Source organism: Hyposmocoma kahamanoa, unplaced genomic scaffold (assembly GCF_003589595.1).
Source record: "Hyposmocoma kahamanoa isolate Upper Pololo Valley unplaced genomic scaffold, ASM358959v1 93, whole genome shotgun sequence".
In the NCBI taxonomy this organism is placed as follows: domain Eukaryota; kingdom Metazoa; phylum Arthropoda; class Insecta; order Lepidoptera; family Cosmopterigidae; genus Hyposmocoma; species Hyposmocoma kahamanoa.
In genome coordinates, this window is record NW_020654810.1 from 8,201,879 (window position 1) to 8,220,442 (window position 18,564).

The 18,564-nt window shown below is 36.5% G+C and overlaps 1 protein-coding gene across 3 annotated transcripts in view; it reads left to right on the forward strand.

Moving 5' to 3' along the window:
- LOC113237147 (protein sidekick) overlaps nucleotides 1–17,134 on the forward strand; it is a 63,572-nt gene extending 46,438 nt beyond the window's left edge. The window contains exons 16-29 of one of the 3 annotated variants that reach the window (XM_026473446.1): nucleotides 1,704–1,932; nucleotides 4,066–4,386; nucleotides 5,123–5,303; nucleotides 6,158–6,373; nucleotides 7,550–7,746; nucleotides 8,350–8,546; nucleotides 9,236–9,475; nucleotides 9,608–9,745; nucleotides 10,676–10,883; nucleotides 11,598–11,876; nucleotides 14,071–14,091; nucleotides 14,272–14,592; nucleotides 14,676–14,977; nucleotides 16,245–17,134. In XM_026473446.1, coding sequence (XP_026329231.1) covers nucleotides 1,704–1,932; nucleotides 4,066–4,386; nucleotides 5,123–5,303; nucleotides 6,158–6,373; nucleotides 7,550–7,746; nucleotides 8,350–8,546; nucleotides 9,236–9,475; nucleotides 9,608–9,745; nucleotides 10,676–10,883; nucleotides 11,598–11,876; nucleotides 14,071–14,091; nucleotides 14,272–14,592; nucleotides 14,676–14,977; nucleotides 16,245–16,487 — 3,093 coding nt within the window. In that variant the 3' untranslated portion in view covers nucleotides 16,488–17,134. The remainder of the gene's footprint in view (nucleotides 1–1,703; nucleotides 1,933–4,065; nucleotides 4,387–5,122; nucleotides 5,304–6,157; nucleotides 6,374–7,549; nucleotides 7,747–8,349; nucleotides 8,547–9,235; nucleotides 9,476–9,607; nucleotides 9,746–10,675; nucleotides 10,884–11,597; nucleotides 11,877–14,070; nucleotides 14,092–14,271; nucleotides 14,593–14,675; nucleotides 14,978–16,244) is intronic. The other 2 variants (XM_026473449.1, XM_026473448.1) reach the window with 2 other exon arrangements.
- The last annotated feature ends 1,430 nt before the right edge of the window (nucleotides 17,135–18,564 follow it).

Consider the following 18,564-nt stretch of genomic DNA (forward strand, 5'->3'; position numbering starts at 1 on the left):
AATTTTTATTGAATTGATATTCAATTATTTTTTGTGAAATTACTCCACTAGTTTGTTATAATTATTAATTAAGATCGAACACTCAAAAAAAAATTCCTTCGATCCGGCCAGATTCGAAACGACGTCTTCTAGCTTACCGTGTCAGACGCTATACCAACTAAGCCACGGAACGAACCAGCGAACCTCACGAATTTTTCTATGTGCTTGCGTCGTGTCTTTGTTTTTGGTTTTTCAACGACTTTTTAGTCGTAGCGCCATCTATGACAAAATTATGTTTTTCTAATACAACTGAAACTAAATAAGACATAAAAAACCGATTAGAGGGGGTTGTAGATCTCGTTTCGCTGATCCCAGATACGTTAATAACTCAATTTGGTTAATAACGTCGATTACGTTAGTTATTATAATCATGAAGAATGGTGCCCACCATTACAAGCTTATGATATAATTTCTTTATGAAAAATAGTGACAACAATAACATCTTGCAAAAGCAGTGTCTGCATATTCTGGTTAATATAGGCCGAAGAATCAGTTGCAAGCCATCTTTCAAAAAGAACAAAGTTTTAACCGTTCCCTGCTTATAATATATTCGACGTTGTAATGTTTGGGAGACGTAATTTAGCCGATTATAAAATCACATCAAATTCTCGCCGCAATGACGTATTGATACTTCCGAAACCAAGATTGGAATTATTTAGAAATAGCCCGTCCTATAGGGCAGTTAAAATATATAATCAAATACCTCTGCTGATTAAAGATGAACAAAAACATATTTTTTTCTTTACTAAACTAAAAAAATCCTAATTGTAAAATGTTATTATTCAGTAAATGATTTTTTTAATAATAAAGACATCTATTTTAATTATTAATAAGTATTTTACTATCTAATCTATGTAAATTAAAATAAAATTCCTAATTAAGTATAATGACCTAGAATTAATGTTGAATTGTTCATACTATTTATTTTAATTTTTAAATCATGTACCTATTGTACTTAGTGTCTTGTTAATAATATAAGTTATTATAAATTCAAATGTTAAATTGCAATGCCCTAACAGGGTTCATGTACTGTCGCTGTGATAGTTATAAAGATCAATTTTACACAAATTGTACATGCAGCATTAATAAATAAATTAATAATACGAGGAATAAAAATAAACTAGCTGTTCTTGATAGTCGTCTTCACAGTCACAAATTCATTTAAGGGGCAACGTATACGCTTCTATAACAAGATTCCGGTTGATATATAAAATTGGCCATTCACGAGGTTTAAAACTATAGTCAAACAAAAACTTTATACTAAAAGTTATTATACAACCTCTGCGTAAATGGACGACAAAAATCTGTGGTAGTAACCCGTTTAGCTCATGGTACTCTCGATCTCTGATGTTTGAAAGATTCAGATAGCCTCGATCTCTGATGTTTGAAAACAAAAAATATGTTTTAAATGTTGAAGTGTACAAATGTTATTTACAAAAAGCAACCCTTAGAGTTTCTTTTCTTCTTAGCGGAATCTCTTACGAATGAGCGGTAGAGTTTAACCAATTTGACGATTTCAATTGTAATAATGCTTACCTATGAAATAAAGATTATTTTGATTTTGTAGGAATCAATAAAAAAATTACCGCATATGAGTATTAATAAATTTTATCACAACCATACTATGTAATATATGTTTATAAATATTTGGTATTGTGTCACAGCCACTTCAGCAAAGCGAATGGTACGGCAACCCCAAAGGATACAACATAACGTACAAAAGGAGCGGCACCAACGACACGTTGTTCAGTATTATAGAAGATCACACGGCTAATTCTCACGTGTTGTCGAACTTGGAAGAATGGTCGGTGTACGAGATACAGATGACCGCCATTAATGAGGTCGGGACAAGTGAGGAGAGCCCTATGGCTACGGAACGGACTAGAGAAGCGGGTGAATATTTGCTACATTTGTTTAAAAGTTTTAAAAAGATAATCGTAATAACAATCGTTTATTTATCTCATCAGATTTATAAATAAATTAAGTGCATTACACATTGTCATTACACGTTTTTAAAACGAGTGCGATTCGTAATATATAACAACAAATGACATATTTTTAGTCGATATAACGCTCAACAGATATAATTAATTTATGGTATACAGATATTTGACATATTATTGCATGATATAAAGGTCACTGGTCACTCTATAATAAAGATTGATATAACAACTTTCAATCTAATATACCGATGGCATAATGTTCATTTTATATAAACACTTCAGATATAACATTCACTGAGTATAATGTATTATTAATATTAATTCCAGTGGTGTTTAGTTGCAATTGTTTGACCTCCTCCTGTGAGTTTAGGTTAGGTTAGTATATGACAAAACTACACGAGCCGAGCGAGCGCAGCGAGAGTGTCGCGGCAGCGGCCGGCAAGTGCCAGAACTGAATTTGTTTGCATTTCCTAGTTGACTCGACCTCCTCCTGTGGGTTTAGGTTAGGTTAGAATCAGTGTTGGGCAAAATTTAATTGTTCTGGCAATTAAAGATTGACAATTAATTAATTGTCAATTGCGAAACAGCAATTAACGATTGATCAATTGTTAGTTGCGAGAACCGCAATTAACAATTGATTAATTGTTAATTGCGGTTCTCGCAACTAACAATTGATCAATCGTGAATCGCAAATACCTACAATTAACAATTAATCAATTTTCAATATTTTCAATGTTTTTGATTAACAATTAAAACTGACAATTATGATAAATTTATAGGGCATATTGGGGTGAGTTAGGGCGTTGGTTATGGGGGCCCGGGTGGGGGGCCGGTTTGTGGCCCTGCTGGGGTCCTGTTGGGATCCGGTTGGGGGGCCCTGTTGGGATCCGGTCGGGGGGGCCCCCAACCGGATCCCAACAGGCCCCCCGTCCGGGGCCCCAACCGGCCCCACAACCGGGCCCCCAGCCGGACCCCAAACCGACCCCCCAGCCAGGCCAACAACTGGCCCCCCGACGGGCCCCCCGACAGGCCCACAGGAAATTGCAAATTTAATTGCAATTAAAATCAATTCAATTGAAATCAATTGCAATTAAAATCAATTGATGAATTGATTTCAATTGAATTGATTTTTTAATCTGATTGAATTATTGATTGAAATTTAATTGATTAACGCCCAACACTGGTTAGAATATGCAATTAAATATTCTCCTTAATTTTTAATACATATAAAACTATACAAAACAATTATATTTTGAGATTGTACATTTAACTCTTCAAGAAATCGTAAAACGAAATATTGTTATATTATTTAATACATTATACTGGTAGTACTTGTTTGTTCACTATGCCATCTTATCATTATGTCTAATGTTTGTTATATTGAAAGTTTTTTATACACATTGAAGTTATGCCTTTTGTTGTTATACATTTTGTAGATTATATACAGTGAGTGATTATATCCTTAGAAATTATATCAAATGTTGTTATACAAATTGAAAATAGATTATTTGTTGTTATATATTCCATTACACACTCGTTTAAAAACCTCTGGCCCAGTAAAATAACGAAGTGTTTTACAGCGTCTTCTGCTACAGTCTGCCATATTAAAAAAGAACTAACACACACATCATCCTAGTCTTAACATTGCTATTCGCAGCAGATTAATAAATAGTAAGCTCTTTCACAAAGAACTCTAGTAGCAGTAGAGCTCCTTGTGAAAGAGTTGGTCCAGGGAAGTACTGCCACCAAGCAGTAATATGAGCAATACTGCGTTCCAATTCAGAAGGGTGCTAGTGAAAATACAGCACACGAGACGTTTCAACTTGTGGCTCAGGATGACGGGCGCAGTGGCAGTGCCCCTAAGTTATTTACGACGTAACGGCGGCAGAACTAACTAATAATATAAAAATAATCTCAATGATTCGCATTAAGATACATTCATTTAATTTTCAAATCGTATTTTTTCAATTCCATCAATTTTGAGTTACGTCTGTGGTTTCATTTGCGAAATACATTATTTTTTATTTGTTGAGAAATTACTTAAAAAATGTATTTACTTGTATAACAATTTATTCTCTTCCAGTTCCATCACGCGGTCCAACAAACGTCTCCGCTAACGCCACATCATCCACAACAGTTGTGGTTCTTTGGGGCGACATTCCAGTACAGGATCAAAACGGATTAATAGAAGGCTACAAAGTCTGTTACGCAGCCGTCGTCCCACCACCACGACCCGAACACCAAAAGATCGAATGTCAAGCCATACCTTCGAATCAAACTCATACTATTACATTGACTGAGCTGAGGAAGTATGTGGTGTATCAGATTCAAGTGCTAGGCTACACGAGGTTAGGAGACGGAGCTTTAAGTGACCCCCCGGTTACTGTGAGGACTTATGAGGATAGTAAGTATGAAACTTCAACGAAACTTTAAAAATTTTAGTTGAAAGACTATCTAATCAAAACTAATCTCGTTTGTAAATTGTTGAATAAAACAGAAAATCAGAAACTGTTTGTTGGTGGTACTAGAGTTGTTGGTGATACAGTTTATTTTCACATCAACAGATGCTGATTTTTTGTAAGCTATATGATTTCACCAGTCACGGAAGCCGTAACCGAACGGTTACCATGCTGGTCTGCCACGCAGAGGTCCCTATGATTCTCGGGCCGGGAGAAATATTTGCACGGCCTACATTTATTTCTCTCATGAGTGGGTGTAATTTGCGGTTGTCTATGTGTATGTTCAAGGCACTTATTGAAAGTAAATGAAAAAACTTTCTGTTTAATATTGCAATAAGTTTTATTATTTTGTGCAAAATGGAATTTTATCAAAGAACAACGGCTGAGTTATTTTTCGGCTTATAGTCTATTTCTACGCAACTACTACGACGCAAATATCCGTAATGAATATCAGCAAGATACGAATGCGGATATTTTTCTTATGTGAATTATCCACATCCGCGGATGCAGATGTTGATATTCGAAACAACCCTGGTTGATACCGCAAGACTTACAAGTTAGTTAAAATCGCTAAATATCTTTTGTCAAAACCAGCCAACCTAAAAATAAGTTTAATTAACCAACAACCAATTTACGTATTAAATTGAAAGGAACATATTATAATGTCTTTTATTTCTACAGCTCCCGGTCCGCCGTCTAACGTGTCCTTCCCAGACGTGACGTTTACCACGGCGCGTATAATTTGGGACGTCCCAGAAGACCCCAACGGGGAAATCCTGGCCTATAAAGTGACTTATCACTTAAATAATACTAGTCAACATGTCTTTTCAAGAGAGTTTTTGCCGTCAGACAGGACTTTTAGGTAAGTATTTATACTACGTTTACGAAGGTATTGAATACCTTTGTTTTTTTAAGGTATGATAAGTACACATTTGGCCTCCAACTCACCTGATGGAAAGGTACGATGAGGTCGACAATGGAACATGTACATACCCCTAAAGAATAATGCCTATTCATTTCCGCCTTGAAAAGGCCCAAGTTATACAGTTCAGGGAATATGTCTGCAGGCGGGGAATTCCACTTCAGAACCGCACGCCATATAAATGTGGAATCTTTAGCTTCGTGCAATATCAACATAGGGATTGAAGCCTACGTACCTATTTACAATGTGTTTTTTAAGTATATACAGGAAATTTAAGAACTTTTGACTACATCAAAGTTTTCACAAAAAAAGACCCAGTTAATAGCTTCTAAGACAGTTTCTCTATATGTCCTATGGTTATGGATTTCCCATACTGTCCCAGATAAAAAAATCACACAATGTAACTCACGGATCTCCTCTAAAGAGAGGGTTTAAGCCATAGTCCACCACCCAATCCATGTTTAGGACTTCGCCGTTTTCCAGGATCCAACGGCTCATGTTACATAGGACTATGTACTACATAATCCTTGCTGACATTCTGCCATAACCCCTAATGATTAAGAACATATCAAAAATTTACAAAAACCAACATAACTATACAAAATCGACATTAAAATATTGTTAAAAACGTAACAAATCGTAACATATTCACAACACAACAATGTTTGCGTTGTCAGTCGAAAAAGTTATTTCTCAAATTAAAATTCTGTAACATGTCATTGGTAAAATATAACTTTTCTTACTTATTTGACCTGTACGTAAATCATCAAATGCAAATGTATACCATGTTATAGGGCAACAGAGCTTCTAACAGAGCGTTACTACCTGTTCACCGTAACGGCGCAAACACGTCTCGGTTGGGGCGGCACGGCTCGAGCCCTAGTACTCACGACTGTGAACCGCGCGCTGCCCGCACCACCTGCTAAGCCCAACGTGCAGCGCTCCAGTCTGCAGCCACATCATATTACATTTTCATGGACTCCTGGTGACGATGGATACGCTCCACTCAGGTATTTACTTTATTTAAAAAACCTTCGTGTTATATGCTACAAAGAAAGTAATTAACATTCTTACACTAGAGTCGTAGTTCACTTATAAAAGAACATAATTTATGTTTAGAAGAATAGTAATTTGAAAAATAGTTAAACATTAATACGAGGAATAAATAAACTAGCTGTTACTTGACAGTCGTTTTCACAGCCATAAATTCATTTATAGGCTTCAATATTAAGATTATGGTTGATACTCAAAATTTCCCATTTTTCCCACGAGGCTTAACACTATTGCAGCCGTCTTGGATGACAAAAAACGAATGGTAGTGACCCGTTTAACTCTTGCAGGTTTTGTTGATCTATATATCAATTTGAAATAAATATTGCAAATGATAAAGATATATGCAAATGTTTATTTACAAAGAGCAACCCCCTAAAGATTTTTACTAATTTTTCTCAGGGGTATCTGTCTTACGATTGAGTAGTATAGTTTAATTAATGTAACGATTTCAAGTCTAATTTGCTTACCTATGAAATAGTAGATAGTACAACAAGTGCATAAAACGCGAGAGTGGATACTTAAGTCGAGGGTAAAATGGGTTTTATGAACGAGTTATAAACTCTGCTTTTAACTTCGATTGCGAATTTGCGAATTAAATTGCGAAGGAAATGAAAACAACAATATTACAAATAAACGATTATTTAATTAAAATTGAATGTAAAATTACTACAATTAGACATATTTAATATGATGGTTTTTCCTGGCATATTCAGTGTATTACTTTGTATTTTATTATGAACTTGAGATGCCTCCAAAGTTACAGGATTTACTTGTACTTTATTTTATAAATTTCTAGTGTGCGTGGCTGTTGGCGCAGGCGTCATTGCCTCGGTCTTAAACGATAATTTAATTTTATGCACTAGTGCATAAAATCCTATTTTATGCACTAGAGCATAAAATCCTATTTTGTGCAGCCTACGCCCAGCATAAATACAAACTTTAGGAGCATGAGAAGTGAAAAAAGATTATTTGAATGTAAGTTTAAAATACAAATACAAATTATGTTAAAATAGGTAGAAATTCCTGTTTGGATGTCAAGAATTGTTATTGAAATTATCTGTGATACGATAATTCCGTTAGTGCTATTTATGTAACATAAATAAAAAATAAGCATATAACTTTTTACTATACAGATATTACACAGTTCAGCAAAAAGAAGACAGTGGTGTCTGGCACACGATACCCGAGCGTGTAGACCCATTCGCGACATCGTACACAGTGGAGAATCTCAAGCCATACACGGCGTACCAGTTCAGGATTCGAGCGACCAATGATATTGGACCTAGTGCATATAGCAACGCTACCGAGACTGTCCGCACTTTGCCTGCAGGTAAATAAGAATAATTTTAATTTATGCCCTTCAAAAGCAGAAATTATAACAGAACAAACAAACCGACCCCAAAAGTTCTTGAAATTGCATCTATTTTCTGCCAGGTTTTATTGAAATCGGTTACCGGAAAGTGCGCGAAACCGGATTCATACTCTAGTTTGCCACCCTTAGAGGTAGAATATTTTCTTCAATTATAAATGGGACTAATACTGAAGTACCCTCTTTCCAAGAATAAAAGATTCATCAAAATCGGATCGCAATTCAAATAATCGCGTAACATACAAAAAAATACTGTCGAATTGAGAACCTCCTCCTTTTTTTGAAGTCGGTTAAAAGAAATAAATAATTATATTGAAATTTTCTTATGTATCCTGAATTTAAGCATTGATGTAGAATGAATAACATAAACAAAAAATATTCATTATATCATTTTTGTGCTCACCTTCCCTACAAGTTAAGTGTCGGAGATAAATAATTACGATTTCACATGTAATTTATAACACTTACTATCTCCGATCCTGTAAAATAAAGAAACTGTAACGGTATTTGTGACGAAAATATTAACCTAACCTAATTGTCCATATTAAAATTATTCCTTTGCAGCACCCAGCAAAGCCGTGGAAGGACTTCACGTTGTTCCCATAACACCAAGCAGCGTCCGCGTCCAATGGACCCCATTAGGCGAGCAGTACTGGAGTGGCGACACGCGCACGGGAGGATATAGAGTGTTTTATCAGCCTTTGACAGACTTCCCCACGCCGCTACAGCAGACTATGAAGCAAGAAGTGTCTGGTATCAAGGTATGTATTAAAAATAGTAAACTTCGTCAATTTTGGGTTTAACGGCGTCTGTGGTCGAGTGGCTTGCACAACGATTTTCATGTTGTCGCCATATCTGAGGTCGTTACTAACTTTACTTAACTTTTACTTCGTTACTTAACGTTACTAACGTGAGGTAGGTACTAACTTTTCTATATTGTCTCGGGTCTAGGTGTTTGTGGTACCGTTGTTGTTTCCGATTTCCATAACACTATTGATTTAGCTAATTACTTTGGAATCAGAGCTACGTATGTAATGTTGGGTAAACTAAAGTACCCGAAATTGACGAACGTATATGCAAAGACTGGTATGCAAGTAGAGGAAGTGATTGAGGTAGGTCAGGCAATAGGTGGACGTCTATAGTCTCTTATCTCTTCCGTTGGAATCGATGATGATGATTATATACGCAAAGTTAAAAGTACAACTATAGTTGTCTGAGTAATCAATAGGCTTTATTTATATATAAATCCTAACGCTATTATTACATCATAAATGTAAAGTTTTAAAGTAGATTTTAATATAATTACAACTATTTGAAATAATCCTTATTTCATATAAGAATACACACAATAAATTTTGTTGCCACGAACTTATACATCGCTTTTCAAACAAAAAAAACTGTTCAGGATTCATAAAACCCCAGTTGACTTATGGAAACAATCCAATTACAGAGTGAAGAGGTAGTACTAACCGACTTAGCCTTGGACCGCAACTACGAAATCGGCGTGTGCGCAGTGAACTCGCAAGGTGCGGGGCCAAGCGGCACGCCCGCCGTCGTGTGGGTGGGGGAGGCTGTGCCCACGGCGCCACCGCGTGACGTCACCGCAGAGCCTCTGTCCCCCACGGAAGTAACATTGAAGTGGCAGCCACCGTTACTGGCGCAACAAAATGGCGATCTCCTTGGATACAAGGTAATAAATAATACAGCTTGCACTGAAACCCATAAAAATCTATACTGACCAATTTTTTTTTATCATCTTTCGACCGAAATTAAGTTCGCACTCAACTTTTTCTAACATAAACAATGTAAATAATATACACAGGTCTTCTACTTAATGACGGAGTCAGCAGAAGAACCGGAGCCAGGTCGGCGCATCGAGGAAGAGATCGAAGTGGTACCAGCAACTGCCACTTCTCACTCGCTTGTGTTTCTGGATAAATTCACACAGTACCGCATTCAGGTTAGCGTTAACCTTTGGGTTTTAGTTCAGTAACGACGTTGTCTACTCTAAGTGTTCAGACTTGAGATAATGGGATCGGTCCGTAATAGGTGGGACTAGTGTTAATTCATGGAAAAATTTCCATTTTGAAAAATCACATTTTTACGAATATTGTAGATATTTTTCCACATTTGACAGTGACACTAAAGTTGAAGAAACTGGTAAGAGAATTATTGAAAATACGCAAAATACGGCTTCGAAAATTACATTTAATGTAAATAATATAATAATTACATTAAATGTTTATACAATTTTATTTTATAATTCATGCTAAATAAAACCTTAATATATATGTATCTAAAATTCAAATTCATTTATTCGCTTCGAATAGGTTATGGTACATTATAAATGTTGCTGGTAAAATTTAATTAGAACTTAATCCTATTCAGCTTTAAGAACAGCATGCAAAATAAAGGTGGATGCCATAATTCAATTAGATTAGATGAAAATAAATAATTGTAAAGAAATGTAAATAACTAAATGTAGAACATGATATGAGTGCGAATTATATTTTTTTTTTTTTTCATGAAAAATTTCCGCTATTTGAAATTTTTCGGAAAATTACCGAACATTAGGTGGGACTCATGGTCATTCACTTGAACATTACAGCCAGTTAATCCATCTGTAGTGTTCGGAAACTAGCAACAATAACGCCACAATGACAACAAATAAATAATAAAAAAAGTCGTTAAAAACCAGATACAAAGATTCGACAAATACATAGAATAATTCGTGAGGTCCGCTGGTTCGTTCCGTGGCTTAGTTCCCATAGCGTCTGGCACGGTTTGCTAGAAGACATCGGTTCGAAACCGGCCGGATCGAAGGATTTTTTTCTGAGTGTTCGATCTTTGTATTAATAATTAAAATAAATAATATTTCTCTTACGCCTAGGTCCTAGCCTTCAACCCCGCAGGCGATGGCCCCCGGTCCACAGCAATCCTAGTCCGTACTCACCAAGGACTTCCGTCGGCGCCGCGCAACATAACCTTCATCGACATCACCATGAACAGCCTCGTGGTCTCCTGGGAGGCACCTCACAGATGTAACGGACTGATACAATACTATCTTGTCACTTATGAGACCATTGAGCAGGACGAACGTAAGTTATCACTCATTATTAATATTATTTCCCACTTGGATTGAACTTCAGAGTCAACAAATGTCATCGTATTTCAACATTATATAATATCCAGTCGGATCGAAGGAATTTTTGTTTGTGTGTAACTTTTGTATTAATAATTATAAACTAATGGAGTTATTTCTTAAAAAAATGATGGTAAAACATTATGATATTCAATTATCTTCGTATCACAATTATTGAATATCGAGTTCTTAGGTTTTCCCGATTGTTTCACATTGGAAATGAAACTATTTTTCCGGATTTAAATCGCGTATATTTGTTTTTTCAAACAAACCTACGTTTCGGGCCCTTTACAGGTCCCATGGTCACGGTTGACTGAGGTGGTACAGTCTTCAACCAGTTATGTTTAATATTGATGCAAACCACCCTATTTTAACTAATAAATTTAAATAATTTTTAACTATAGTGGAAAAAATAGGGTGGTTTGCATCAATATTAGACATAACTGGTTGAAGACATTTCCAATTATTCAATATGTTAAATCCAAAATATTGATGACCTCCCTATTGATTTTTGTTAAAAAGATAACCAATCTTGTAAACAAGTTTAGGTGTTACACTTAACTTATTTAAAAAATTAAAACGACGAAAAAAATTTTTCGAAATGCTTCACACAAAGATGGCATATGAAAAGTTTCACTAAAGTATACTAATTTTTCTATTTCCATTACAGGATTCAGCAAACAAGTAAAACAAAAAGTGACAGAACGACGATTGGCTGTAGGCAGTCTAGAAGAAGAAGTAGAATACCGCTTCACAGTGCGCGCTGTGACGATCGGCCCAGGCGGCACGGCCGAAGCCCGTGTACGGACAGGCCCGCAGCCTGGGTCGCCCAGGGCCCCCAGAGAATTGCTCCTTACTCCTGACCCTGCTGCTTTGCATTTAAAATGGACTAACTCCGCCTCTGGAAAAGGATCTTTGCTTGGTTATTATATTGAAGCTAGAAAGAAAGGTATGTACAATGATACAATTTGTAAATATACATACAATATTTTTTTATGCCTAATGTTAGACCGTACACATAGAAACTATACTTATTTCGATACATATTAACTTCTACGCAACCTGTTTCCACAAATAAAAGGGTTCTTATTTATGAATTTGTAGATCTATGTATTCCTAGCCCCAAGCAGTGTTGAGCAAAATTTAATTGTTCTGGCAATTAAAGATTGACAATTGATTAATTGTCAATTGCGAAACAGCAATTAACGATTGATCAATTGTTAGTTGCGAGAACCGCAATTAACAATTAATCAATTGTTAATTGCGGTTCTCGCAACTAACAATTGATCAATCGTTAATCGCAAATATCTACAATTAACAATTAATCAATTTTCAATCTTTTCAATGTTTTTGATTAACAATTAACAATTAAAACTGACAATTATGATAAATTTATAAGGCATATGGGGGTGAGTTAGGGCGTTGGTTGTGGGGGCCTGCTGGGGGCAGGTTAGGGGGCCGGTTGGGGGGCCTGCTGGGGGCAGGTTAGGGGGCCCGGTTGGGAGCCCCGCTTGGGGTCCCCGCTTGGGGGCACCGGTTGGGGTCCCCGGTTGGGGTCCCTGCTTGTGGTCCCCGCTTGGGGGCCCCGGTTGGAATCCCCGCTTGGGGGCCCCGGTTGGGGTCCCCGCTTGGGGGCCCCGGTTGGGGTCCCCGCTTGTGGTCCCCGCTTGAGGTCCCCGGTTGGGGTTTCCGCTTGGGGGCCCCGGTTGGGGTCCCCGCTTGGAAACCCCGGTTGGAGTCCCCGCTTGGGGCCGCGGTTGGGGGGCCCGGTTGGAGCGGCCCGGTTGGGGGGCCCGGTTGGACCGGGGACCCTGACCGGCCGAAATTGATTTTAATTGCAAATTTAATTGCAATTAAAATCAATTCAATTGAAATCAATTGCAATTAAAATCAATTGCAATTAAATCAATTGCGACGCGTCGCAATTGATTTAATTGCAATTGCTTTCAATTGAATTGATTTTTTAATCTGATTGAATTATTGATTGAAATTTAATTGATTAACGCCCAACACTGGCCCCAAGCATCGAGCAAGGTTTTGGGTTTTTAATATAAAACAACTTTTTCGACCACGCTTCGCATACAGTTTTAGTCAGTGCAGCTGATTCTGAAAGGACAATGACCAAGTTGAAGATGACGCTCAATCGCAGATACATTCATTGTTTCTTTCATTCGTATTTCCATGTACTTTATAATACACATGTTACTCTGTAGAACAGAGTTAATCATTATGTGGTAGCTTTTGTTGTTAACACATTTAAATGTAACAGTTGTAGGTGAATGTAGTTAGTTCTTCACTGGTTTTCACTACGACAGACGAATGACATATAAATAAAATTGGCGCTACAATAATATGTGATTTTTTTTAAATCAAAATATTGAATGCGTAATTAATATTTATGTTTAAAAGCAGTATAAAATAACGTATGTTAAGATTAATACGAATCTTCAACTGATCGCGTCTTCAAAGTATGCAACCACAAAATGTCCTTTTAATGGCGGGACTTCACATGGATATATTCGCTATTGGGTGTTTGATGTACTTGGAAAAATATTTGACGTACAGACCAACAAGCAAACACTGACACATATGACCGATACATAGATGTACCTATATACTAAATCTATGGACCGATATGATAAAATAGTGAATATGGCCATAGTGTGGACGGTTTACTCGTCTATTTGCTAAACCTACCAGCTTTACTATGTGCTGGTTTGTTTGGTGTTTTGGTGTATTTCGTCGACTTACTTTCTCAAACTCGTATGTACGTTAAAGCACAAAGTTAGTGAAATGCAAAAATCACAATTCCTTCATATTTACACACTAACTTTTACCTACTCTTAAAGTCATGCATCCAAATTAACACCTTGATAAGAAATTTTATCACTATATACGAGTTTGAGAAATGCATCGATTTGTCGAATAGGCAAAACCAGGCAATAACTTTGCCACTCACGCTATCTACACATGGTGATAGTTTGTCAAATATATCAAATACGCAGACACCAATAGCCATGTGAAATGCCACCATAAGACGATTTCTCCATACAATCGCAATATCGACTCCTTATAGTCGTAACTTACTTAATTAGTAAGCTTTATTTGATGAATAATATTAACATATTTTCATTTACATGCAGCCAAGGAATCATGGCAAGAATGTAAGCCTTTATTTAGAACACTTAAAATAACAAGAAGTAGTTTTTATTGCTAGACTGCACTGTCCCACTACCGTCCTTCTTCTCCGTTACTCGCAAAACATAGGTTGTGTGAAACCCGTCCATCTTACTTAGACACAACATTATTAACAATAATACAAAATGAAAACTTGTAATTTTCAGATGATACTCGCTGGGAGACGGTCACTCGAACCAGCAATGGAATGCTTGAAGGATTCACTATATCTTACCAAAGTCTTTTACCTTCGACAGCTTATTCATTCAGAGTAATTGCATATAACATGTACGGGATTAGCAACCCAGCCTATAGCGATAAAGTCATCGTAACACCCTCAAAACTGTACCTTGAATATGGATATTTGCAGTACAGACCTTTTTATCGACGTACCTGGTTCATGGTAGCGCTCGCGGCGGCCTCAATTATTATTATTATAATGGTCATCGCGATACTCTGCGTTAAAAGCAAGAGTTATAAGTATAAAAGTGAGTATTTGACTGGTATTACTTGAAAAATCGTACCTAATAACTTGGTAATAAGGTTTGTATTAAACTGGATACTTTTTCAGAAGAAGCACAAAAGACGTTGGAGGAATCGTTAGCAGGTGAGACAGACGAACGTGGGTCGATGGCGATGGATCTGTATCGCTCCCGACAGAATTCCGTTGCCAGTGCGGGCGCGCTCGTAAGCGCTACGGGCACACTGCGCCGCGGTAAAAATGCACCAACGCTGGGCAAGTCCCCGCCACGGCCCTCACCCGCCAATGTTGCCTACCACAGCGACGAAGAAAGCCTGCGCGCCTACGACGAGAACCCCGACGACTCCTCCTTAACGGAGAAACCCTCCGAAATGAGCTCCTCGGATTCCCAGGTGATCACCATTAAAATAAGCGTAGTCTAAATTCGCCCGTGCTCCGTGTTACTAAATTCCAACCTTATTTTTTTTCCCTCATCACCTCCGATCGGATTCCGTGACGGTAAATATCATTGGAATGAAAACTCGCTATCGCTAAAATTCTTTTCGTCACGCTATACCATCCCGAGTATTTTGAGCACTTAAAACAGTAAGGTTTATCCATTTCTTCAGTATTTAGATAGACCATTTAATTTGTAAATATTTTTCACGTTATATTGTTTCCCTCAATTTATTACTTTTCATTTATTTATCTTCATATTTATTCATTCATGTACTTACTGAACATTTTCTCTTTGTATAATACAAACACCATAATACCATTTTAAACGAAGCAACTACAAACCTTTACCTAAAAAGGGAACGTAAAATAAAACATAACTCCCACAACATATCGCACACTGAGAATGCGTAGGCAAAAACATTTTTTTAATATTTTTAATGTCGTCTTGGATTTAAGAGTACGGACTTCGTAATGCAAAAACCTCCATGTTACGTCGTTTGCCTAGAATTTGCTATATGACGTAATGATGTTATGCTGTTTAAGGGGAACGGGGTATAAGAGACTGCGCGATACTGACATTTTTTTTGATAATGACAGAGATCGCCGAGTTGTGAAACAATTTACTAGTTACTAGTGTAGGAACCGTGTAGGATATCGTCATTTTTTCGATAGTGTCGTTTTGCATTGACATATAACACAGGATTGCTGAGTCAGATCCACGCTGGTTAGTGGATCAGTTATAGAATAATTTATCGTTTTATTTTCGAAGTTAAAGTAAATTTCATGGCATAATTTGTTTTTATGAATCGTTTGCGACGATATTGCATAATGAGAAATGTTAATTTCCATGAAAAGATTATGAGGAATATACTAAACGAAATTTTTGTTTGATTCTCAAAAATACCTTTATTTTATTATGCTAGGTGAAAATTCGTATAATACTTCTAAAACTATGTAGGTTCCCTTTTATTTTAGCTGGAAACTGCATTTAAAAACCATCGCTGAGTAAGAAATTGCAGTTATCACAATTTTCAGAACTTTAATTGCTCATTACTCAAAACCCAAAATTTTGCATAATGTCACTATCATTCTCAGTGTGCGATATGAAATTTGGTTCAACATTATTTTATTCAGAGACTATGTAAATATTGTTTTGCGAATGTTCGAAAGGTTAAGTATTAAAAAATCGCAGTAAACTTAACACGAATGTTCAAATTACAGAATTCGGAGAGTGAGAACGAGAGTGTGAGATCCGAACCGCACTCATTCGTCAATCACTACGCAAACGTTAACGACACGCTGCGACAATCATGGAAACGGCAGCGACCTGTCAGGAACTACTCTAGTTACACAGATTCGGAACCAGAAGGGAGCGCTGTAGTCAGTCTCAACGGTGGTCAAATAGTCATGAACAATATGGCGCGGTCTCGAGCACCTTTACCAGGCTTCTCATCATTCGTATGACAAGAGCCCACTGCTACGGCTCCAACGGAAGCCGTGCACATGTAACTTACACTGCCCATTCCCCAATAATTAATTTGTAGATTACATTAGCGTGTCAAGATATGGCAACTACATGAAATAAATAATAGATCTTATTGCTAGTGTAAATACATATCAAGCTTTAAGAAAGGTAGCTGAATTATTATTAGACAATTCACGTAGTTGTTTAATGAATTAGTATGTTCTTATGGCTATTAAAATTTTCTGTGCCTGTGTTGCACAATCTACGACCAATGTTAGTTATTAGATATTTGAAAGTTCGTTTTTGACGTTATGGATCTCGTTAATGTATTTTAATGCATTTTCCAATGTTATATGTTTATTGGTTTAATCGTAATCACTGTACTTTAGTCTAACACGTAAATTGATATCACATTAAAAAAAACTAATTTAATCCAAACATAAAACGGCTAATGCCGAATCTTGGCCAAAGTTTCTACAATTTTCGTTTGTGTCTTCAAAAAATATATGCTGTTTTGGCTAAGAAGAGCCATATTTTGTTTTTTGCCATAAGTATTCTAGGTTTGTTTGTACAAGAAGAAAAAAAGATTTTTTTTCATAAAGATACCTACTATTCATAAACGGTAGGTGTACTATTTTTTTTCAAGGCGGAGTAAAAAACGTTTGCATTGCTGCCATTTTTTTAAGTTTTTTGATTAGTTTGTCGCGTATCTATATATTGTGAAAGGAAATAGAAACGCACACAACAATTCTTGCCGTCTTTCTTGTTATTTTAACAGTTGGCTTACTGGTATCGGAGGCCGTTTCATGAAGTACGATTTTAAACCTTAATTGGACTATGGTAACATATTGACCACGTATATTTACTGAAAAATAATAAGCCGTATTGTATCCATAAATAGTTATTATTATTCTTGAGATTGAGAAGAGGCTGAAAACCTTGAATCAGTGCCTAAACAGTACAAAAGAATATTTTTTGCCGCCTAATTTTATGTATATTAATATAATTGTAAGTAATATTAATGAAGAGATTCGCTCTGGCCCTTTTGGAGGGAAAAGTGTCGTTTTTATTTTGACTTTCAATTATTTTGGGAAGTCTAGTTTAAAGTGGAATAGGATAGTGCTATTGTGCCTTAGTCGAAAATTAAAACGCGAAATTATACGAATCTCGAACTACAATACCCGTATCGGCCCGTTCTAAGGAATCCCGAGTCAATCCAAGCACACCGCCTCAAATTGCCTATCCTCTTTGTGGCGGCCATATTTACAGAAACATAGTTAAACGAAGACATGGCTCCAAGCACTTGTATCCAAGCCAAAATTATTAATAAAAATAGTATTAATGAAGAATTCAGAGTAAATGAAACTATTTTTCCGGATTTAAATCGCGTATACTTGTTTTTTCAAACAAACTTTTTTTAAGGATGTATAACAATCGCGAAAACCTAAGAACTCGGAATTCAGAGTAGTTACATTTTTTACACGAATTAATTTTTAGTTTATGTATATTACGTTGTGCGTTTCTTCATTATTTGTTACCATTAAGCTGATGGCTCTGAAGCCAATGCTTTATAAACAAATAAATAATAAATGAAAAATTCAAGTGAAAGTACAAGATAAATAAATAATGCAGGGCGACAATTGTGTGAAACACTGTAATTCGTGCGGAAAAAGTGACCATGCCCGTTCATCGAGTTCAAAGTGCTAGAACCGAAAGAAGCGTGTTCGTGAAACTGATGCAGGTGACAACCACGAAGTGTCAGTATATTGTGTCAAAAAGGGAATTGATTCTTTCGTCTATACGCTGGCATATGATGAAAGAGTTGAGTTATTTTTTTTTTTTTATTTATTAAGGCTTTGGCAAAGCCATCAGCCTAAACATGAAGTTTAAATATGTTTCTGTAAATATGGCTGCCACAAAGAGGATAGGCAATTTGAGGCGGCGTGCTTGGATTGACTCGGGATTCCTTAAAACGGGCCGATACGGGTATTTTATTTCGAGATTCGTATAATTTCGCGTTTTAATCTTCGATTAAGGCACAATAGCACTATCCTATTCCACTTTAAACTAGATTTC